This window comes from Camelina sativa, chromosome 2 (assembly GCF_030686135.1).
Source record: "Camelina sativa cultivar CO46 ecotype springtype chromosome 2, ASM3068613v1".
Classification (NCBI taxonomy): domain Eukaryota; kingdom Viridiplantae; phylum Streptophyta; class Magnoliopsida; order Brassicales; family Brassicaceae; genus Camelina; species Camelina sativa.
The window spans coordinates 10,042,961-10,066,889 of NC_141881.1; the positions used below are offsets into that span (position 1 = coordinate 10,042,961).

General features: G+C 36.0%; 4 protein-coding genes across 10 annotated transcripts; 3 read left to right on the forward strand and 1 right to left on the reverse strand.

Annotated features, from left to right (window-relative positions):
* The first annotated feature begins 2,819 nt into the window (after positions 1–2,819).
* LOC104720159 (WAT1-related protein At4g08300) lies at positions 2,820–6,078 on the forward strand. The gene is made up of 7 exons (XM_087481161.1): positions 2,820–3,415; positions 3,508–3,570; positions 4,456–4,572; positions 4,694–4,943; positions 5,191–5,349; positions 5,451–5,602; positions 5,688–6,078. The coding sequence occupies exons 1-7, from the start codon at positions 3,213–3,215 to the stop codon at positions 5,875–5,877; spliced, it is 1,134 nt and encodes a 377-aa protein (XP_087337287.1). The 5' UTR covers positions 2,820–3,212; the 3' UTR covers positions 5,878–6,078.
* Positions 6,079–6,497: 419 nt separating this feature from the next.
* Positions 6,498–10,022, reverse strand: LOC104720170 (uncharacterized). 7 transcript variants are annotated; one of them, XM_010438133.3, is made up of 9 exons: positions 9,647–10,022; positions 8,799–8,904; positions 8,382–8,692; positions 8,131–8,236; positions 7,687–8,052; positions 7,511–7,587; positions 7,304–7,428; positions 6,812–7,138; positions 6,498–6,728 (listed from the first exon to the last, which is right to left on the reverse strand). In XM_010438133.3, exons 1-9 carry the CDS (start codon positions 9,802–9,804, stop codon positions 6,703–6,705), a joined length of 1,602 nt encoding a protein of 533 aa, XP_010436435.1. In that variant the 5' UTR covers positions 9,805–10,022; the 3' UTR covers positions 6,498–6,702. The 7 variants fall into 7 exon arrangements, with proteins under 7 accessions (XP_010436435.1, XP_010436428.1, XP_087337299.1 ...); XM_010438126.2 differs by having other exon boundaries at positions 6,498–6,731; XM_087481173.1 differs by having other exon boundaries at positions 6,498–6,731; positions 8,799–8,901; positions 9,647–9,928.
* A 2,049-nt stretch (positions 10,023–12,071) lies between these two features.
* LOC147948398 (uncharacterized) lies at positions 12,072–15,506 on the forward strand. The gene is made up of 6 exons (XM_087466642.1): positions 12,072–12,239; positions 12,423–12,929; positions 13,015–13,623; positions 13,891–14,169; positions 14,310–14,521; positions 14,831–15,506. Exons 1-6 carry the CDS (start codon positions 12,072–12,074, stop codon positions 15,504–15,506), a joined length of 2,451 nt encoding a protein of 816 aa, XP_087322768.1.
* Positions 15,507–21,386: 5,880 nt separating this feature from the next.
* Positions 21,387–22,279, forward strand: LOC147948399 (uncharacterized). The gene is made up of 4 exons (XM_087466646.1): positions 21,387–21,648; positions 21,723–21,834; positions 21,916–21,989; positions 22,149–22,279. Exons 1-4 carry the CDS (start codon positions 21,387–21,389, stop codon positions 22,277–22,279), a joined length of 579 nt encoding a protein of 192 aa, XP_087322772.1.
* The last annotated feature ends 1,650 nt before the right edge of the window (positions 22,280–23,929 follow it).

Here is a 23,929-nt window from a genome sequence, read left to right on the forward strand (position 1 = left end):
TAAATAGTTTAACTGAAAGATAAAGGATAAATCACTCAGATTCATAAATTTAGGTATTTTATAAATTGCGTATTACTTTTTCCTGTTTTCAAAATTTTCCATATTCAAATATTATTTTTTTTCCATATTCTCATGTTTCAGAAACAAACAAACAAATATCGAAGAGAATTTCTATGCAACCTAGTTTTTGACACATGTATAAGTATATTTTCTCAGAATTAATATACCTTTCAAGATACTCGATGAAAAGAATTCAGATTTTTGGAAATTATGAAACAAACTTCCATATGGAGATAATTTTAAAGGATCTAAAGCCAATTCCTTTTGGAAAATGTACCAGACACAGTGCCGTGAAATGGGGCAATAGCCCTAGGCCACATCCTCAAACATATTTTTAAGGCTACATTTGACAAATATTTTTTTTAGGTTTATTCAGTTAATTTCAATGTTTAAGTGTTTTTAACTACAAATTTGAACTTTATCATTATTATCATTAGTTTTTTTGTTATATCTTTTATTATTCTTAATATTTGATTCAAAAACTCTATAAATTTTTATTTTAACACAAAATTTAGATGATATATTGTTAGTTAACTTTTTTCAAAATTTCACATTATAAAATTTTGCCCAAAACCGAGTCATTGACACGGCACTGACGAGACAAATATTATTCTATGCCATCCAGTTAAATCCTTGCTTATTATCTTCACTTAAGCTTAGTGCGAGATTAAGTGGAATTAATTGCGTCACGTTAGAGCACCGAGACGAGACAGCACTTGGTGGTCAGTAAGGAAAAAACCCAACTTCTAATATGAAAAAGTATAAATAGGAAACCAACAAAACACAACACCTGAATACATAAATTTAAATGTGCAGGATAATGCATTATTCATTGCCAAGAGGTCCACTAGCTATCCATTTCTTTCTTTCCTTTGGGTTTTGTTATTTTTAAGATTTGTTTTTTTTTGTTTTTTCCTTCTAATAGCTATATTTTAAGAGTATTATCAAAAATAGTCTTTCATATTGTCTGTGTTTTCAAAAATACCCCTTTTCTATATACAAAATGACTAAATTGTAAACTCTAAACTCAAAAGACTAAATCCTACTCCTTTAAAACTATATCATAAATATAAAATAGAGAATTTAAACCTAAAAAAAATATAAAAACTAATTTAACATATTGTAATTATATAAAAGGAGACAAAAATGAAAATGACCAAGAAAATGAGTATTTTTGAAAAGGGGCATCTCAAAAGAGACATTTCTAACAAATTCTCTATATTTTATCATACCATTTGAATATATTATGATTCAGAACATATAAATTGATAGAAGTATTAGGTATGGTATTTTATCACTAATGGATAAGGGTATCTCTTAAATGAAATGAAAAGAGTATAAAGTAATTCTATATATATAAAAAGAGAGAATACTATATCCAATGTCAAAAATTTGGATGTAAAACCACATAGTACTTGTATTGTTGTCTGAGTCAGTTTTCTCACATTTGAATCCAGAAATGAACGTGCATGAAACAATAATTCAAAATAGTATTTGTAGACGTGTTGATGTTTTTTCTTGTCTTTTAGAATTCTATTGGTTCATTTCGTTGATCCTTTTTGCTCACAACACACAAAAGTAAGACAGAAATAATACTCTATATATGTTTGTCCAAAAAAAAAAGTATATAAATATATATATCTGTCTGTTTCAGTTTAAATATTTTTGCAGATTTTTGTTAACAGTTCTATTTTATCCTCATTTTTTAATCTATTGACCGTTTAAAAAAATATTATATAAGTGTACTGATAAAGGGTATAATGAAATAAAAATTATATAAGTGTGTGAAAACATTTAACAACACTTATAATAAAATGGCAAAAGGATATGATGTTTCTGATTTTAAGGTTAATTTTTATTTATTTGTCTCCTTAAAGGTATTTATAAACCAGTAAAGGTAAAACATTTTAACATGCCTCTTCGAGATGATAACTCCATCTCGAATCAATCCCACTTGTACTGATAATAAACATCTTTTTAGATTCCTATTAAGGTTAACAAGAGGCATATCTGTATCCACTTTTCTACGTTCACCAGAATTTGAACTTTGGACTCTGATATCACGCTAAACTTGGCCTTATCTTAGACTTCTAACTAAAAACTAATTGACAATTAGTGAATTAACCCTAACCTTTTATATAGTAATGATAGTCCTTCAAGGACTTAGATTGTATTCCAACACTTACATTCACTGGTTGGATAATTGTCTAGTTCGCGCGGCGAACCAGATTTCTGTGGTTACTAATCTTCAAGACTCTTTTATCCCATATTAGGTACGTTGCCAAGTTACCTAGCATTTGAAAGACACTAATGGAAGATGGCCTTAGCCGTCGACTGTTTCTAACCTTCTTATAGTTGTATTCAAATAAATAAACATGCACATGCAGTTTAAGAGACCCTGAAAATTAAATCAGGTGTTTGTGTTACGTGATTTGCCTAATTAGGTGACAAATTGTTAAGTTATTTGTCTAACCTAATTTACAGTGACTCTAATGAGGGGTAATGAAAAACTTAAAAAGAATTAAAATGAGGAAGATAATAGTAGTTTTTGAATACTTTTAAGGATTTTAATAAATTCTATCTAGATGGCATTTTCGGATTTGATAGATAAATAGAGTGATAATATTTAAAACAATGTGTCATCAATTAAAAATAACATACACGATAAACAAAATTTTATTTACAATTTTTTTCTTGATTTGTTGTTTTTGAAAAAGTAAATAATATATAATCAATTAATGCACAAACTCTAGAAGTTTATTGGTCCTTCTATTTTGCAAGTTTCCGTAGGAACAAAAAAAAAATAAAAATTTCCCAATATGTCTTTTTTTTTTTTTTTCTTTCTATAATGCCCTTTGTTTTATAAATAATGCCCTTTGTTTTTGTTACTCATATCTTTGCATTATAATATTCGAGAAGATACGTAGACGTATTATTGAAACAACAAAATAATGGTATTTATCTTTTAAATCTAACTTTTGATGGACTATAAGAAGGATCATTTCCCATTTGGTTTTGTATGCTTAAACAAGTATCTCTTCATCGTTCACGAAACATCTCGTATCGAGAGAGAGATATAACGATATATATATATATATTATATATAGAATCATATAAATAAATACTTACATCTCAAAATCAAGGGCACCAAAATGAAGGGAGGAGAAAAACAATGTGGGAAAGTGGGTAAGTTGAAGCCAATAATAGCAATCATATCACTCCAATTCGGATATGCAGGCATGTACATCATTACCATGGTCTCCTTCAAACATGGCATGAACCATTGGATCCTTGCTACCTATCGTCACGTCGTCGCCACCATTGTCATTGCTCCTTTTGCCCTCGTTCTCGAGAGGTATGTATGTTTCATGATGTTGTATGCGTTGTTTAGTTTGGTTTATATATATAATTAAGTGTCTCAATACTAATTTATCGCATACTTTTCAGGAAAATAAGACCAAAGATGACATGGCCATTGTTCTTTAGGATTCTTGCCCTCGGATTCCTAGAGTAAGCTCCGTATACATAAACCTTATCCCCTTTTTCATGTGCATGTATAATAGTATATATATTAATATATATATATATGTCAATATATGTGTGGTAGGTGTGAACACACACACATATATATATATATATATATATATATATATGTGTTTATACATTAACATGTGCATACATAACACATATATATACATATACTTATATATGTAATATTCAAACGACACATTTAGATTAACGACATACTATAATTTTATAAATAATTATATAGGATTCTCGGGGCCTAATAAAGACAAATGAAAAAATTGTGACGTTGATATATTTTCATGATAATATATGCGTCATGCCTAACATTTAAAGCACTTTTTGTAAACTATTAGAGACAGTTCAAATTTGCTTCTTAATCAATGAAAATAAAAATATTTAAATAAAAAACAATAAAACGATAAATACATATTTTACCAATATACCAAATATAATGAAAATTAAAAATTTAGATTTGCGTAATACTATAGAGGCGGACCTATTGTCTTTTTTGTTTATGTAAGATTTTAAAAATCGATAAATAAAACAAAGTTTTTATATAAAAGCCAATTCAATAATTTATTTAAACAAAGTTTTTTTCCATAGAAATGAGGTGTAAAACAATATTATTTTGGTCGAATCTTTTCGAAAAGATTCTAGTGGTAAATATTCTTGATGAGATCATCACTCATCGCCGTCTTCTCATTCATAGTCATTCACTTATTTGTGTTTCCTTTATCTTTTAAGAGTGATTGTGAAAAAACTAGAATATGATTGGTTGAGCAGAAGATGATGCAAAATTGAAGCATATGATTAGATACATAATTAATAAATTGATCCATTCGTAATTGTTATTGCTTGTCTATTCAGACCACTTTTGGACCAGAACTTGTACTACATAGGAATGAAAGCCACGTCAGCTACGTACAGTTCTGCCTTTGTTAATGCACTTCCTGCCATTACTTTTATAATGGCTGTCATTTTCAGGTAAATTGTTTCTAATATAATTAGATTTAATATATTTCTCAAATTTTTTTAACTAGCAAACGTAAACATAGTTTTCTTTTTACTAATTCACTAATCATGTATTTTTTTTTAATATAATCAGGATAGAAACTGTAAACTTGAAGAAGGTACGAAGTCTTGCAAAGGTGATTGGAACAGCAATCACCTTAGTAGGAGCGATGGTGATGACGTTGTACAAAGGTCCAGCCATTGAGCTCTTTAAGAGTGCTCATACCTCTTTACACGGTGGCTCCTCCAGCAGCTCATCCGAGACCACTGACCAGAACTGGGTCACCGGAACCCTAGCGGTTATGGGTAGTATCACCAGTTGGGCAGGTTTCTTCATTTTACAAGTAAGTAAAAATTAGTCTCTTATATTTAGATTCTCAATTAGTGTGTTCAAATTAGTCTATGTAACACACCATAAATATTCTAATCACTATTAACATAACAAAGAGTGGTACCTAAGTTATACATATATATTGGGTAATGTAAACTAATTTGTAATATATTATTGGTAAAGCTATACATAATTTACATGGCATTAACAAAAGATGAATAGTGTATATTAAAGTTAACAAAATGGTTAATTTTGTTCAGTCATTCACGTTGAAAATATATCCGGCGGAACTATCACTCGTTATGTGGATTTGCGGCATGGGAACAATATTAAACACCATTGCTTCTGTCGTGATGGTGCGTGACTTGAGCGCCTGGAAGATCGGTATGGACTCGGGCACACTTGCTGCGGTATACTCGGTAAGTTTTCACCGTTTAATACGAAACCATCTGATTGTATATATAATCACACTAGCTAGTAAATATTGATTTTAATGGTAACTGAATGGTACTAATATCAGGGAGTGGTTTGTTCTGGTATGGCGTATTACATACAAAGCATTGTGATTAGGGAACGAGGCCCGGTTTTTACGACCTCGTTCAGCCCTATGTGCATGATCATCACTGCCTTCCTTGGCGTGCTAGTTTTGGCTGAAAAGATCCACCTCGGAAGGTAAAATATTTTGCCATTGGTACAAACGATTAGATTATATGCAATATGTACGTAACTAATTAGTTGTTTAATTTTGTAAATGCAGTATAATCGGGGCGATTTTCATCGTGTTTGGGCTATATTGCGTCGTGTGGGGAAAAGCTAAGGACGAAGTGATTTCGGTTGAGGAGAAAACAGGATTGCAGGAGCTGCCAATCACCAACATCTCCACAAAGACAGAGGGTATTGGTGGTATTCCCATTGCAGTAGACAAAGGTGTGGCTAACAATACCTAAACAAAAAGACATTGCTCTCAAATTTTGGAAGACCAAATTTCCAAGAAGGGAAATTTGTTTTATCTTACTTGTTTGTTTTATGTTGTTTACATTTTTAAGCTGTCTTGTGGTAATTATTAGATTCAACTATATATAAAAAAATGTTGTATATTTTCTGTAGTTGTGTAATCAAGGAAATGGAAGAAATCTTAATTTGGTAAATGTATCGTTAGACGCCAAATATGAACTTAGTATTGACAAGATTAATCTTTAAAAGCCTATGAAACGTATAGTGATGATGTTGTTAAAATATTTTTTTTTTAAAGTTTGTTGCAAAGTATGGAGAACTAAACGTTCTTGGTTGACATGGCGATTAAGAAGATATTTAGGTTGATTTACAAATTTAAAAGTTCAAGAAAATGATTAGGACTGGAAGGGAGATGGAAAGAATAATCTTGGATCTGAGTGAGGAACGTGTGTTTCTCATTGTGACTGCATGCGAAAAAGATTTTTTTATGCAAATGAAAAACTAGTGAACCTTTTGAGGGTTAAGCAGGTTGTTGAATCTTAGTGAAATGCTCTTTTTCTTATTTTCACAATTGGTATCGAACTAGGAACAGTATGTGATTTAGTGGAACAAAAGCCAAAACATATCATATTCATTCAAAGTTTTAGCTGAAACCTAATCCAGTGTTATAGTGCATCTCTTAAAATTCATATCCTAATGTCATGACCATGATTAAACACTTCTAGAAGTACAAAATATCACCACTCTATAACAACACACAGAGAAACTAAGCTACATTGTTCCTGCGACAAAGCTAAGCAAAGCAGACGATCATAAAATTATTCCCTGTCCTCTTCATCACCATCTTCTGCAACAGAACCAAGATAATCATCAGTTTTATAAAATATATTCTGCTGAAATTTGATGTAACACATAAAGGATTCGCACCAGTGTTTGGTTCTCCTTCGTTTTGACTTCCCTCTCCGCCTTCTTCATTACCTCCCTCGCCTTCTTCCTCGTCCTCTTCTTCTTCTTCTTCTTCTCCTACCACTTCTTCATCTTCTTCTTCTCCTACTACTACTTCATCTTCTTCCTCATCCTCTTCATTATCAGAATCTTCTGATTCATCGCTCTCGCTTTCTTCTGCTTTTATTGGCTTCGGAGGCGGCACAAAACTTGTTGTAGATCTTCTCCTTGAACTCGACACAATGTTGCTCGTATCAATACCCTCAAGCTCCTTTGTTCTTTCTTTTCTTTTTTTGACTTCCTTGATCTCTGTCACCAGGTCAAAACATATACATTGTTAATAATTTATATGGTTTATAAGGTTTCACTCTAGAATATCTCGAAGGTGTAATTATATGGTTTCACCCTAGAATATCTCGAAGGTTTCTTACGCTTTCCTAATGGTAGAGGAAACTTCGTAAGTGTGAACATTACCTTTTTCTGAAGGATTTGCAGACAATCCTTCTTTGGCGAGTATCTCCTTAAGTTCTTTTACCAGAGTATCCTCGCGTTTCTCCTCGGGAGCCTGCTTGGCTTTCCTGTAAACCGATGGAGAAATACTGGCAAGAAAGAGATAAAATAAAAAAACCTGGAGTATGAACCAACACAGATTTTAAAGATCTACCGGGTTTGATTAAAAACCTCATTCCACAAGATTTGATGATCGATTTAAGATGCTCAACACGCCTCCCGTAGCCAGTCGTTGGAGTTTCCTGTTTCTGGAGTTAAAAGATATTAGACAAACAGACACCAAGCGTTGTATATTGTGCACTGTTTTAATAGGATTCGAGATAGAAGCAACAACAAAGCTGCTATACCTTCACAGATTTTTCTGACGATGATGGCTTTTCTCCTGCATCACTGTCGCTCTGTGAATCTGTTTGTTTTGTCTTCTTCACAGATGCAACTTTCTCCTTTTCACGTTTCCTCTTTCCGGTTCCCTCTGACTTTGATGACTTTCTTTTCTCAGCCGTCTTCTTTTTCACAGCTACTTCCATGTCCTCCTCCTCGTCTTCACCATCTGAATCAGACATTTCTTCACTGTCTGAATTTTTAGCTGGTGTGCTCTTGACATTCCTGGTTACAGTTGGCTTCCGAGCCATATCCTTAGTCATACGTTTTGTAGTTTTCTTCGGAGCCATAGCCTTAGTTATAGGTTTTGTAGTTTCAAGAGCTTGTAGTACCTAATTAGCCAAGAAAAGCTATAAGAAGAATGTGTCTCTCAGTTATAACAAGAAACATAGTAAATTATAGTTACTTACTTCATCTAATTCTTCATTAATGAATTTCTTGTAGGGGTCAAGAGAATACTTTTCTAATTTAAGATCTTGCTCCAAAAGTCGACGAAGTAAACCCATTGTAATTTTCCTGAAACAAAGCAAGCGATTATAAACAAAGATAAGTCTCCCAAAATTATTGACGACAACAAACTGACATATAGAAAAATGTTTCCTAACGGTTAAAATATGGCATCTGAGAAAGGATTTCAGAAAAGAAGACAGAATCGACTTACTCAGAATTAGCGTTAATATAAGAAGACCTTTTACGAAGGGCTTTCTTTATGTCACTCTGAAGGACCTCTTTGCTCTCCTCATCTTTTGTTTGCTCAGCTACAGATTTGGACGTGTTGTCATCTGTCAGAAGTCCCATCACAGGAGAATCATCTGTTTTGTCATCATCACCAGTCATATCTGCCTTGACATCTTTTTTCACCTTGTGCTCTTCCGATAACGTTGCTGCTTCTTTCACTGGAGCTACATCATCTTTCTTCTCAGTTTCTTGAGAATTTTCTGAAGTTTCATCATTCTCAGCACCTTCTAAGCACTGTTATCACCAAGAAAACATATCGAGGCATAATTAGTCAGCTACAAGAAGTAAGATATTTCCTCTATTTCATGCAAAACTTGGCATTAACTATAGCAAAGGATACCTGAACCAAATGTTGTTTAACAAAGCTCTTATGCACATCCAAAGCATGTTTCTCCAATTTCAGATCCTCCTCCAGCAACCTCCGCACACTCTCACAGGTGAGGCTGCTGCAAAAACCAAATTCCAGATAATTGTGCTTCAAAAAACCTTTCTCGGATACTTTTAACAATTATCTGAAACCCTTTAAACCATAAACTAAAGATAATATCAATCTTCAGCCATTCCTTTGAATGAAAATCTTCGTCTCATATACTTAAACGAAATGAAACCATTACAGCCCTCATTTTCCACGAAATCAAACTCTAAATCATCGCCAAGCTCTGACACAAAGCTATCCTACCAAGGACAGTGATTGCTACTCGAACAGCTCAATTCACAAATCTAAAATTCTCATTTCTTCGTTTCAATATAGCTTTCACCAAAACTATGCTTTGGAACCATACCATAAGGCTTCAGTTTCTCCACAAAATCTAGCTCTACAACATCACCAAACCAATCTTACACAAACAGACACTGAATGCTACTACAACAATTCAATTCATAGACCCAGACTCTCATTTTTCTTTCGTTTCAACCATATTTTACCAAGTTTAACAAACATCACTGACCACAAAACCCTAGTTTCTCCCCAAAATCCAACTCTAAATCATCACCAAACGAATCTTATAAAAACCTAGACTACCCACATACACTGAATGCTACCTCGAACAACTCAATTCACATAGACCTAGATCCTCATTTTCCTTCGTTTCAACCATCTTTCACCAAATTTAAACAAATTAACAACACTGATAATTTCCGTGAAATCGAAGCGAAGAGAGAGAGATGCCTTAAGCAACGATTTCTTACTCTGCTTTATCTCTGAGGTAGGTTACTCGGGACTGCATAGCCGCGAGAATCTGGGACTCGATATCTCCTGTTGTTGTTGTTGCCTCAACGTCCTTCGAATCAACCTTGTCACCGGCGATCTCCATGGCCGTGGTCGTCGTCGAGTCGCCGCCAGACATTTCTTTAAGACGACAAAGGAAATTGAGTAGAAGAATCTGCGATAGTAGAAAAAGCAGATTTTACATCTTTAGTGTGAATCGAACACCATTAAAAGATGATATTAATCAAAATCGTGATTCCGTGAAATCAAGGGGCATATCTGCAAATTGTTTTATTTTAATTCTTTTTATCTCCGCAAAATGGCATGTTACTATAAATAATATTACCAAATGAAGCTGAATTATTAAAAATTGTTTTGAGCACTTTACATATCATCATTTTCCTCATAATGTTTCTCTATTAATATATTGGTAATTTTTGGTATTTCAATGTAAATATATGAATAATATTATTCTTACTAATTAAATTAGACATAAATTAGGCATTAAATTTTATAATACTAATTTTGAAATGTTTAATAAAGTAGATGTCAATAAAAAAGGTGCACATTGTTAAATTTGGAAAATAAAAAAATATTTTTAATTTATTCTATGAATTTCGAATGAAATATATAATGACATGAATGTAATTAGTATTAACTAATGAAGGTTATTTGCTAAAATGTCTCGAGCTTTCTCAAAACAACACATCAGCATTTTTTCAAAAATATTTCTCTATGAATATATCGGGCATATCATCCAGTACCAAACCAAACTCTTTGACCAATTTCGAGCTTGGTTGTTGTGTCTTTGAAATTACGTTTGGATGTTTAGATTTTTGATTCAGATTAGATCGAATAATTCGAACTTCGGATTTGTCAGACTAGGTTGTATAGAATCCAACTGTTTTTCAAATCGGATCGGTTCAAATTTTTTTGGATTCAGATTAGTTTTCTAATTTTATTGAGAATCCAAAATTAAAGGTTTCCAAAATTAAACTGAACCTAATTAGGTTTGATTTTGGATCTGGATTAGAATCTGAATCTTAATATTATTAAAAGTAAAGTACATTTTGAAAATGTCCGAAATTACTTATCTATTTACGAAATGTGTCACTCAAAACAGTCTTCGAAAATTTCTCATCAAGGGTAAAATCTTATTGACACTCTTAAAATTTTTCCCAAACATTACTAATTCGGAGAAAACTATATCCAGGTTTGTTTTAAGCAATTCGGATTGTGGACAGATGGACGCGGATCTAACTTGGATATTTTAAATATTTTTTTAGGAATATATTAATTGCAACGTTCATATATGATTTTAAATAATTGGTTAAATTTTTGATTTTTAATATAGATGTTAGAATGTTATCTAAATTTTGACCTGTGGTACACCGTTTGATTGTGTTTTTTTATATAAAATAATATACAGATATGTGGGAAGTAGTTATTTTATGTGTTTAATGTATATAAAAATTAATTGTTTTCATTTTTAATTTATCATTTAAAATTCGTTGTTATAAAAGTAAACAGATCATGTTACTATGTAGTGCATATATATATATATATATATGTGGGTATAATATGCAAGTTAATACATTCCAAACACATATGACAATTTTATAATTTATGATTAATTCTAGAATTTAATCCACAGGACATTTTTTGGTAATTCCTTCAAAAAAAAAAAAAAACATGACCATAACTTTGTCCAACTAAAATATAACATAGAAGCATCAACATAATAAAAAGGGAAATTACCTAGAATATTACATAAAAGTATGTTTATTAGTAGTCTAACATGTTGAGATTTTGGACTTACTAGAATAACACATAAAAGTTTGCAAATTACTTCTATACCTGAGTTGTGTGTTTTATTACGTTTTATGTCATTCTCTTTTAAAACCAAGATCTTAAAAGGGGAAAATAAATAGAGAATTCCAACAAAAGCATGAATCGATCCCTTGAATTTTTGTGTTGTTTGTCTTACGAAAGTTGGGTTGAGATCAGGTTTTTTTTTAACTATTTGGAAAGCGTGCGGCGTGGACAGAATCTGTGTGGAGTACGTTTGGCTGGTGGACCACGGGCGGACGGCGAGTTGACGGCGAAGTGGTTTGAAGTTGAGGAGGAGGGAAATATAGCGATCTGCTGTGAGGTAAATTTCTATATCGTGGTTTAGTCTCGATTGTTTACTGTTTAGAAAGAGTTTGAGTATTTCATAGTAGGCGTTGTATTTTGTGGAAGGTTACTTATGGCGATATTTATGTTCGTTTTCTGTATTCTTTTGAATTCTCTTTTCCGGAAGATTTTTGTGAGACTTCTTCTTGTTTTGTTGCCAATCTAAGCAACAGATTTTTTGTGATATTTGAATTAATAACCAAACTAATGATTCTGTATTCTGTCGTAGTTATGGGGTCAAGCAATGTTGCGAAGAGGTATCAAAGAAGGCTGTATCCAGATGGTAATTTTCCACTGGCGATCAGAAGCATGCACAACGATTGTAGTTTGTCTAATCTAGCTGGTTTGAAAGACTTCGTTGGTGATGAGGTGTACGACCAAATAAGAAAGAATTCGCAGGTGGGAGTGTGATTGGATCTAGCGGAATCCGACTACCTGTATTGTGGGAAGACCATTCATTATCTATTGTCCAATCAATTGGCAATAGACATTTCATCGGAGGTATGGTTTTTGGTTGGAGGAAAGCCGCTAAGGTTCTCTCTATATGAATATGAAGAAATTAGTGGTTTGAATTGTGAGAAGATTGATGAAACAGAGTGTGAAGTCGATCATACACCTTTATGGGCGGCTTTAAAGGTGAAAGCTTTTAATGGACCCAACTGGCAGGAGCTAGTTGACGGTTTGAGAAGCTGCCGTGGGTGGTCTGATGAAATGAAGAGGCAGATTGTTCGGTTGTATCTTGTGCATGTTGGAGTGCTTGGTTTATCAAGGAACAGTAGGATACCTCTGGAATACGCAAAAAGGACGTTGAATGAAGAAGCATTTGATAGTTTTCAATGGGGTAGGGTTGGATTCAAGAGTTTAGTTGATTCCATCAAAGTCCTTGGGTTACGTAACAATGCTTATACCCTCCATGGATGTGTCCATGTATTGCTGATATGGGCATTTGAGAGCGTGAAGGTGCTGGGGGCTACCTACGGGCATGTAAGAGAAGGTGTAGTTTTGCCTCTGTTAAGGTGGAGAGGAGGGAGGCTAAGGAAGGATATTGAAGCCTTCATATCCGGGAGCAAACTCCTTAATAATGGGGAGGTATGCCTTCAATTTACGTATACATTATTTGTCTACATTTTTACTTTTAGATAGCATATTTAAAGTTATGGTATCTGAAATGCAGCTTCAGGTGAAGCATTTAGTACCTAAACCTTTGGAGTTCATATATTCAGATTGGCCAGGACAGTATTCTGTGTATGGTGTAGGGGAAGGTTTGAAGAAGAAACTGGATAATCTGCTGTTAGACGTGATCAATGGCGAAGTGGATGAAAGAGAATGGGATTGTGTTAAAAAAAGGAAGGGGGAACATACGAAGAAGAGGGAGAGGAGGCAACCTGTTGCAGGGGTAAGTGACAATGATTTCGTTGAAACAGCCCCAACCAGCATCAATAATGTCCCCAAAAATGCGAAGGAGCAAAAAGAAAGTGTTGGGGACAAATGTTCAGCAGAGAAGGCGTCTGGAGATAAGCAGTCAGGTGTGCAGGGTGAAGATGGTAGTGGAAAGTTATTTACTATGGTTGAAACACTAGGGGCGAAAATGGATAATATTGAGATATCGTTTTCTAGAGCAATAGCGGAAGTTGTGTACAAACTTCAAGGTATGGAGAGTAGGATGGGTAACTTTGAGAGTGACGTTCAACTATTGAAGAAAGTTGTCATCAACTCAATGGATGGAGGAGCGCATACGCAAGGACCTCGTACAATAAGAAATGACGAACCAAAAATAGAGGAGGTATGATCTGCGTACCGTATTGATGAAATTGTTACTATATATCAAGTGTTCAGTATGAAGTCTTTGTATTTTTCTATTCGAGGAAACAATATTAATTTCAGTATTGTGAAGTTGTATAATTCTGTAATTATTTTGATATATGATTTTCTCCGTACACACAAATTTTGTATACTTTGTCTTTAGTTTTAACAGCGTCATATTATATATCAAATGTCTTGTATATAACGTCAAATACATGTTTTTTTTTTCAAGTCATTGCTATATCAGATAAAGCATTTGGACCAGGATGGTTATAAAGTTGCTAGTTGTGTTAGGAATCCGTTAGCCATTAAGGATAAGGTCATGTGGTCTGGGAGTATTAAAATCGAACCAGAGGACAACGCAGCCGCGAGTGTAGAGCAAATTCCAAAGCAGATGGTAGACAGTTTACAGCGTGGCAAAAGAGTTCAGAGTTGGGAGACAGAGGAAGGTGATAAAAGAGCAAAGTATAATGACAAAGTAGATGGAGCAGGTGCTCAACCCGTTCCTATTAATGTTATCCATTCGGTAAGTGGTGGTAACCTGTATGGTCGGATCGAAAGTGCGAATCTGTTGTGGATTTAACCGAGGAGACCAGTACTCCTGCATCATCTCATACACTGAAAGATAAGGAGAAAGCCAGGTATTTTGCACATTTGTTACAAAAGGTGTTTCCTCCCTCAATAGAGCTTGATCTTCTATTAGTAGATCCTGTGAGCACTGACATGGGGTTAAGCCCTAATGACGAATCAATAGGAGCAGCATTAATTACCCGACGTGAAAGCCACACTGTAGTCCTATCTCCCGCAGTGTACGATCCTTTTATTAAGGCAAGACCTGAGAAAATTGCAAAGTTGATGTCCTTCCTAACTGATGATTTGTAAGTGTTCATTTAGAGTTGTATATAATTAGTGTTTATATTAGGATATCATCTACGATTTATAATTGATTTGTTAATTTTGGTATTCACGGCTAAAGTACCTTGCACTGGAAATGCCGAATTTTATTTTCGCCTCCTGACCCCTAAACAATTGTGGCCAACTACAACATTCGGCTGGTTATGGGATGCGGTAAGCTTCGTAGTTTTGTTCCATAACATCTGACGCAGTTAACTATGGTATACTAATGCCTGATAGATGTCACTAATGTTGCAGCACATGGTTACATGTAAGCATATGTTCCGTATTAGGGGGACGCAAATCCCATCCCCATATAAAACAGATCGTATTGCTTTCCTCGATCCGTTGTTTGTTAGTATGTGGGCATTCGAATTCCCTCAAATGGAAGCCTCTAATAAATGGGTTTTTGGAGAAGGTTATTTTGAGACATACGTGGGAAGGCTGCCAAAATACGGAATGACACACAAGGTGTGGGTTGACGATGTAGACACCCTGCTCTTCCCATACAACCTCAATAACAACCATCGGGTAGCCATCGAAGCTGACTTAGTCCAGCGAAGGCTACGAGTTTACGATAGCATAAACAGCGGTAGAACCGACGAGATTCTACAAAAGAAGTGTAAGCCGTTCGTAAAAATGATCCCACGTTTGATACAAGCATATCACCGGAGGTACAAAGATGAGAATATCGGGGCGGCGGCATTTAGTTACTATCAGGTGAAAACACTCCCACAGATCTATCAACAAGGTGACTGTGGTGTGTACACGTTGAAGTGCTTAGAGTGTATAGCTCTTGGACTAAACTACACAGACCTATGTGATGCGGCCATGCCTTCGATTAGGATGAAACTTGCTGCAGAAGTGTTTGATGAGGTCCCAGACCGAGACTGCTTTCTGCAACTAGATGTTACGTCGGAGACAATAGATTATCCGGAAGCTGAGTTCAACTCGGGATCCAAAAGTTGAAGAAGTTAGGTTCCATGTACATTACCGGAGCAGTATGATTTTGCAAAATTGAAGATTGGTTTTACGCGTGTTGCTAATAAAAGATGCTTGTTTGGTCATTTTTGTTGGTAACATGAGGGATTTGAGGATGTCGGTCTTATATTATCCGACGTCTGGTCACTCACATAGCTCCTATCGGTTGTTTGTAAACCCTCTTTAAGTGTAGTGTTTTTTGTATATTGCAGGGTCTAGATATGTATCATTATGACGTCTTACGGATCAGTATTAATATATGTTAGGCCTTTATCAGATGTGTACGTATCATCAACTAAGTAACGGCCTTATTATGGTCTGTTTACACACGTACGTATATTCAGCTGTGTACGTACAATCGATTCTCTAACGTTGTAGCCGTTATTTTTAGGTGCATGGATGGTGCTTAGTTTCTCTCCATTTTGAGCACACTAAGTTGTCCCTACTGGCAATCCTACGTACATTGGCAACATGTAGGTAGATGTATGATATGATGAGCGAGGCAATTAAATTGTATTCCAAGTCATCGAACTAAAATCATCCTAACAAACGGTTACGGATCAGATGGACCACCTGCGTGAAATTAATAAGTACAACCAGGAAGAATGTTTGTTCGCTAGTTAATGTATCGGGCTGATACCAGCTTCGTAGACGTCCATCGCGAACTTCTTTCGGAAATTGTCAATATTGTTGTCGGTGATCTCCAAGCAATCAGTCATCGGTTTGCCCATGCTCAACAGTTCTATAAACTTCATAGCAAAAGGTCCACAATCTCCCGTCCTAAAGTTTTGTCCTACAGGGCTGACCCTTTCAGCGGTAAATTGGTCGACAGGGTAATTGACATCGATAACACTCTGAAGGAGGTACGGTATCATCTTAATCACCGGCTTGATCCGGGACATTGCAAGAGTTTCTCTGGAAAGGGTCATCAAAGGATCGTAAATGGAAACATGTCTCGTTTTAAGATTTATGCCCACTCCTACCCAATGCGTAGATTTCCAGTACATTGGAGCATACATAACGTCGACCTCTGTAACCCACTTCAACCTTGGTTCGTGGTGCATCCTTTCCCCATTGACGATGTCAATGAGTACTTTGTCCCACCTGAAATTTCGTTTCGCCGTGGAGCTGTTGAATGCTTGGAACCTTCTTGTCAACTCGTAAAAGAGAACAGAGTCCAAAATTACGGTCCTTTGTTTTATCATTTTTTCTCCGTGTTTGTGCCACAGCGTTAGGGCAATCATCTCCAAGTGCTGCAGATGCAGTTAAACACAAACCGGTCGAATTTAAATCCAACAAGAAACCATGAACACACCTAAATCGTGTAGTTAAAGTTTAAAATATGTACCTGACTATGGACCCATTTTTGGGACGATATAAGAGTAGAGAAGAATAGGTTATCTGCCTTGCGGAATCCGAAAATGGTGTGTACCCTATGAAATTTTTTAATTATGAATATCCTATATCAATGATTGAGCATATCAATTATGTCATCTGAGTAATATATACTAAACTTACACATGATCTTGTTTTATCAACTCGATGAATTTGGCGAATTTCCCATCATCAACATCTTCCATAGGGTCGTATGAAACCGACCCTGCTTTTATCACTATGGCTTCGGATGGTTGACTCGCACGTATCTCCATTATCACTTCTTCTGCCCGTCCTGTTTCATCCACAATAATAACCGACTGCGGCACTAAATTGTCTGAGTCACCGGAAATACATTCCTCCCCTGGACTTTGATCTGGTTGGCCTCTAGTCTCTTTACAGCCCTCTTCGACATCGCTTTCGTTGTGTATTGCTTGGTCCCCGGCCTAATAAGATATACGTAAATAGATTAATTGTGACGTACACTGGACCATCTAAGTAGACACTACAAATATGGCAAATAGTCGAAATAAAAAATAAGTTTGAAATTTGCCAGTGGTTGAACGTCAACTGTTGTTTCTATTTGTACATGTCCATCAGTTTTGTTACAGCCCTCCTCGACATCGCTTTCCTTTTGTAGTGCTTGGACTTCAGCCTAATAATATGTACGTACATAGATTCATACTTACGTACACTAATGTCACAAATAATCGAAATCAAAAAAGTTAGACACTTGCCTCTTGTTGAGCGTCAACTGCAGTTTCATTTTCTAGAGGTATTTCGGTTTTGTTACAACCCTCATCTGACTCGCCTTCCTGACGTTTTATGTCCCCTCCGTTACTGTTAACCCACTCGACTTTTCCGCCTTCTTGATGCAGTTCTTCCCCATCCACCTATTCAAAATAATGAAACTTTAAAGATGCGTGTTTGTAGTAGGAACTTGGTACAAGCTCAATTTTTACACGTTTAGATTAGAGGAGATAAACAAATAACCGAATATATATGAAACCCACAGATGGTTATCCCTTTTATGGTTACTTCCTGACCTACCATTTTGTTACAATGCAGATCAGGTTCCATTTTAGTATTCAGCTGCAGCAATATCTGTTCAATTAAAGGTGGAAAATGCTTTATTACGAATATAGTGTTGTAATCTCCATTCCGTGTCAAATACTTACATTGAATACGGTTTTAGTTGGTGATAGCTCCACAGCAATGTCCCCCGCGTCATAATCTTGGCAACACTCATTAAGTCCATTGTCTGGGGATGGTTCGTTCATGCCACAGTCGTAATTATCGGTTACCCACCCATTAATATGACTACGGGTTGTATCCTACAGTCAAATATATAAAGAGGATCTAAAGAGGATCTTCTTGTCCATTACCTGGCCTCCAACTAAAGAATCACCACTGACAGAGTGTTGACCATCTATGGCATCTTCGAACCATCAGTATTCCGATCACCCTATGCACACCACGATAGCAACATAATTTAATATATGTAAGTATTGAAAAAATTACAACCCTTAAGCTATTTGTCATATCAACCTTAGCAGTGTCAGTGCATCCCCTGTTTCTGACCTTCTCTCCCTTTTTTTCATAACCATTACTGAACTCATTCTTCGAAACTTTATAGTTTTCCCTCTTCTTTTTTTTGAATACTTCTTCTCTGAAACTGTATGCGAAGCATAAGAAGGTTTCCCATGTTCGTTTCTTTTAACATCCAATAGTGCAGCTCTTATCTCCTTGCGGATCTCTGTACGTATGAAAATCTCCATGTTTGCCTGATTTTCCTTTATCAGTGCTTCTTGTTTCCTGTAGAACCGGCTTAGTTTCGCCTCATACCTTTCAAATTGGTCATCGTCCAAACGTTCATCAATAACGGGCGTACCCCCCGGTCGCACATCATGTCTCCTTGTGCTCTTCTCTTTCTTATTGTCAATTGTTGCGGTGTCTGCTCTTTTCCTCTTTTGACAGTCAACTGTAACTATATCACCAATTAACCATTAATTTTAAAAAAATTAAATTTATAATGAAGCCCTTTGTAATGTATAAATGTTTTTAATACCTTTCTCTTCGGGACGTGTCTGTTTTGGACACCTATCATCACCTCCCATCCATATTGCCTCATCCCATTTGTGGCCAGCTTTAATAAGATTTTCAATGTTGTCAACTTGATGGTCTTCCTCTTCGTCACGCCACGCCAATTCTCCAATATCACAATGCTCCCCACTACCAACCATCCGTCTAATAACCACCTATAATATGATTACAAAAATATATACATCTGACGAAACTTATAGTTTCAAGTCGTTTACGTATTATATCAACCAAGTACATACCTCTTTAGCAGCCTCGCATGCGAAGATGTCTGTTGTCTTGATTGGCTGCAGTTTAGCCAGATTGTGGATCGATCTTTGATTAAACGCCTGATCTTGAACGTCAGATGGTACTAATCTTGCAATTGCTGGGACAGATTGAAAAGCCAGCAGCTGGAGTGCTAGAGGAAATCCATGAACAGCAACTGATTGTTGCTTGAAAGTTTTCACTAAACTGTCTACGTCTGCTGGACATTTAAATCCTGTAATAGTCTCCAGCGTCCGTTCAAATGACAACCTTCCCCATGGATATTTGAAAAAAAAATCAATATTCTTGGTCATCTCCACTGTCTTCGGATCTGGTTTTACTAGTTGCGTGGCTCATGTTTGAACTCCATCAACTATTATTATCAGCGCTAAAGCTAGTTTCTGCCACGTTTTCATTTCCTCAATCTCCAACCTTTTTACCAACTCGGAGATCGTTGGTTCTTTGTTTTCCCCGAATAGTACATCCCAAACAGTCTTACATCCTTTATCCGTTTTTGTAGCTCTTTTCACATCTCTCTTTTTTGGATAATTTCCACATTCGAGACCTGTCAACTCTGCAAATTCCTGTAATCCAAACTTGATTGGATTGCCACCAAACACAATCCACATCTCATGCCGCTTTTTGGTAACCAATTGACGGCAAACAAATCCATGAACTAGTTTACCGGAGAACGAGGTCTTGTTCGCAGGGATACGAAAAAGCTGCCCAAATGGAGACTTTAACAAGTTTTCCATTTCTTTTGTTCCACTCAGCACCCTCGATATTGTAGAAAGATATTCCGGTTTTGAATACGCATTGATCTTGGTTTTGAGAAGGTAATGGTCAAGAGCAAATAACCTCCTCGGTAGATCCAAGCTCAATTGAGGAACGACCTTTACTTCTTCGGGATCCATCCTATCACCAAGAAGTAACGTACATATTAGTATGTACGTACACAAAGCCAATGAACCCAAATACCAATGTCTACCAAAGTTCAATTCTGTTGACGATTAGGGTTATTTATCCTCTGTCCGCCACAAATACACAACTATTCATCAATTTCATGACCTGGGCTACTCAAATCGATTCTTAAATGTATTTGCTAGGTACTCTTCCAACCTAATATAGAATTTGGGGGAACAATCTCTCTTCCAATTTAAAGGAAGAAGTGAAGAGAAACACTTACCTTTCTGAATCAACACCGGTGATGAAAGAGGGATCGAAACTAGTCGCCTTTTTCTGATTTCACCCGAACTCCGTAATCTCTTCTCACTTAAATGTCTTGTCGCCGACTTCTATTCTCGCTCCTCTTGTAGAACTTATCCCAGATCTAAACACCTTGATTCAAAAACTCAACTCGGGATGGAAACAACCCTATCGGACTGAGGCCTCAGTTTTTCGTCTCTTACCAAGAACAAAGATTTTGCTCTACTACTAAACAATTTTAAAATATTTTTTTTAAAACAGTGCAACGGTTGCGCTTTTCTTTAATATTTTTATTCAAATTATACAGTTCTTCAACGTTATTGGTTCATTAACACTATATATCAGCTTTTATTAGTGAGGTTAAACCATCATTCACTATTCCTTGATGTTTTATAAAGTTTTACATTGAATTGGTTTGTTAAATGAACCAATCTATTTTCCGCCAATATATAACGTCGACTATAGGGTCATAATTAAGTAGTGCATGCGATGTATCGTCTTCGCTTAACCGGCAGTTACACGTGTTAATTATCTAAATGCGATGTATCTGTATGGAATGCAGTCACGACGTTTCGAAAAGCCACAATATGTCTAATCCATTTGTGTTTGTTCGCTGCCTATATAAGAAGACAAACACACACCCGGTGAAGTATGTATTCGTCTCTCAAAACCAAAATATCACCCGCAAATTAAACATAAGTGCAACAAAGTTATGGTGCATTTCGACAGGCTATCCGATCTCTAGAGGTGGCGTTCTGATTGGAAGGTTTCTGTTAAGATCATCCGCAAGTGGAGAAAGAGAGATGCGAACATCGTCACCTTTGAAATGGTTGTTTCGGATGTTTTCGTAAGTGACTCGTCTCATCATCATATTATATGCACTTAATATTAAATGATTCATACATCATGGTTGAATTTTTTCCCGCACCGTAGGGAGATAAAATGCAGGCAACAATCAGCGAGGACCTGTTGCCCCAGTTCTGTACGGGGATTGAGGAGGGTTTGTGGAAAACCTTGTCAAATTTCGTCGTCACTGACGACACATCCGCTGTGAAGGTCGTGGCTTCCAACTACCGGATCAAATTCACTGCTGACACGGTTGTGGACAACATTCGTTGCTTGTCGACCAATCACTTCATCGACTACGTCCCCTTCGACCAAATTTACAAACGATGGTCTCCTTGGACCCAGAACTGCTGCTTAGGTAACGTTGCATTCTGTTGTTCCATTTTTTAATATCATATCCAGTACCATAATTCTGATGACATGACACCATAGAAACGATGGGGCAAGTTACTCACGTCGAACGAAGAATATTGGTGGACGATCCAACTGCTCCATGGTTTGCCGAGAGAACCCGGTTGATACGGTTTTCATTGACGAATCTTGAGTGAGTCGTTTTCGCGATTATTACCTTTCACACACTTTAAAGATATAACGGGCTATTAACGTAAGGTGTCTCTGTGGGTAGGGGTCATCACTTGCAATGTGTGGGTTATGATGAAATGATCGATGATTTCGCCCGCAATTTTTGGCTATGTGGAGGCAAACCAGTTGTAGTCTTGCATTTTGGAGGGGCAAGTTTAAGGATGGAGGTACGGATTAGGCAAACGTATTTAAAACAATTCAATCACCTTTTAAATATAAGAGTGCTACATAAAACTAATTTTGGTTACCCTTTTTCCTTATTTTTCCACACCGCAGGAGGGATGGAAGTGGTTAGTCAACCGGGTGTCTCTAAAGTGATATTTGAACCACCCTTCCCTGAGGTTAGAGATTTCAAACTCCGGTTGGAATACTTCGACCAGCGCGAGCGGACTGACGACGATTCGTAGCCTATGTTTCCATTTGTCAATGGTTCTTACATTCCAACCTTTTAAACTACGTCGCTGAACTCTTTATATTATTTTCATTACCTACATACCAACAATCTATCTTACGTGGATAGGAATAATTTGATGTAAAATGTTTGTGTGTATTACGCATGGTTAATTATATATTTTATTTTTATTTGGTAAGCATCTTCCTAATACTGCCAACCTTTAATGTTAGACGTATGTGTACATTTTTGTGAAAATGTTTATGTTTAATTTCAAGGGGTTTGGTTGATAATAATAACACGACAACGTTTCAAACAGTCATTTTTTTAGACGGAAAAAAGTGACTAAACCAAATATAACGTTTAAAACTTGATGTTAAACATTTAACCCACAACCCAAAGTACTACTAATAAAACGACCAAACTACTTGAAAAAATAGGTCATTGTTGCTAGTATAACCAAAGTCACAACAAATACATTGGTCAGTTTTAATTCCATAGTTAATCCATCACTCTTGTACGCAATCAACGCCTTCATCATTTCCAACTCCATCTGATTTTCCTTGTGCATATTTAAGATGTTAGCAATCTCCTCTTTTTGTCCCTGACGCACTTCACGCATTTGATTCAAACTAGTTAACTTTAGAAGATCTTCCTTCACTGTTTTCAGTTCCTCCATCATCGATTCATCCCACCATTTAAAAATGTGATAGTCCCCATCCTGCAATTTTTTTTTAATTTTTTAAACGAAAACCTCAAGTTATGCAAATAAATCTGATATTTTATGCAACCTCGGGGAAACTGTACATCACTTACCTCTCTATTTCTACAAGTGTAGTGGAGCCTCCCTGGGTTTGTCCTTGTAAAAGAAGGTTGTAGCTTTGACCTTTCACCACAGTAACAAACAGCCGGGATCCCATACTCCGCATCGTCATACTCAACTGGAGTCGTGTTTGTTAAAGCAGACATTGAGATCGAAACAGAGAACATAAATGAAGGAGAGAAAATTAAAAAAAGGCACGTTCAACTATTAACAGATATTCCAACTCCTCAATCTAGTCCAGCATCTACGACAGCGGCTCTCTCTATCTTTCCCAAATCGATTTAATGAACCCTAATTTTGATTTCGTTTATAAGATATCGATTTTGTTCGGTTCAGTTCGGTTTATAGAACATTGGGTTTTGTGTCGTTTTCCTAGTGTAAAACAGCAAGAAATTTCACAGCTTGTGTCGTTCTCGAATAGAAACAAACGGCGTCGTTTGTTTGATAATTATGTGTGTTTAACCGGTGAAACAACCTACACGTCATCTATACGGGGACCTGGGCTATATTTTGTGTGGCCCATTCTCGTTTGTTGGGTAGGCCTCTTGGTTATATTTTGTGTGGGCCATTCACCCGGGATTATGACAATAACACGGTATGATTAAGTATAACACGTAAGGTATAATTTAACCCTGTTTTCCAACGGGTTTGCTAGGGTGCTTAGTTCCCTTAGGAAGTATGTAATTATGGATACTTAGTAAATCGAGCAAGGTTTACTAAAACAGAGTTGATGAACGACACGTTAATTAACATCTTCAAGACATAGTAATTTAATTATATAATGAAACATACGTTTTACAGAAGGGAACCGACAATACACCTAAAGGATTTCACATATAGATT

Coding starts and splice junctions, on each gene's coding strand:
- LOC104720159 (XM_087481161.1), top strand. CDS start 3,213: ATGAAGGGAGGAGAAAAACAATGTGGGAAAGTGGGTAAGTTGAAGCCA. Junction 3,416..3,507: donor TTTGCCCTCGTTCTCGAGAG/GTATGTATGTTT, acceptor CATACTTTTCAG/GAAAATAAGACCAAAGATGA. Junction 3,571..4,455: donor CTTGCCCTCGGATTCCTAGA/GTAAGCTCCGTA, acceptor TTGTCTATTCAG/ACCACTTTTGGACCAGAACT.
- LOC147948398 (XM_087466642.1), top strand. CDS start 12,072: ATGGGGTCAAGCAATGTTGCGAAGAGGTATCAAAGAAGGCTGTATCCA. Junction 12,240..12,422: donor AAATAAGAAAGAATTCGCAG/GTGGGAGTGTGA, acceptor AATTGTGAGAAG/ATTGATGAAACAGAGTGTGA. Junction 14,522..14,830: donor TCCTTCCTAACTGATGATTT/GTAAGTGTTCAT, acceptor GTTCCGTATTAG/GGGGACGCAAATCCCATCCC.
- LOC104720170 (XM_010438126.2), bottom strand. CDS start 9,804: ATGTCTGGCGGCGACTCGACGACGACCACGGCCATGGAGATCGCCGGT. Junction 8,693..8,798: donor TTAAACAACATTTGGTTCAG/GTATCCTTTGCT, acceptor TGGTGATAACAG/TGCTTAGAAGGTGCTGAGAA. Junction 8,237..8,381: donor TATATTAACGCTAATTCTGA/GTAAGTCGATTC, acceptor GCTTTGTTTCAG/GAAAATTACAATGGGTTTAC.
- LOC147948399 (XM_087466646.1), top strand. CDS start 21,387: ATGCAGGCAACAATCAGCGAGGACCTGTTGCCCCAGTTCTGTACGGGG. Junction 21,649..21,722: donor GACCCAGAACTGCTGCTTAG/GTAACGTTGCAT, acceptor ATGACACCATAG/AAACGATGGGGCAAGTTACT. Junction 21,990..22,148: donor CAATTTTTGGCTATGTGGAG/GCAAACCAGTTG, acceptor TCCACACCGCAG/GAGGGATGGAAGTGGTTAGT.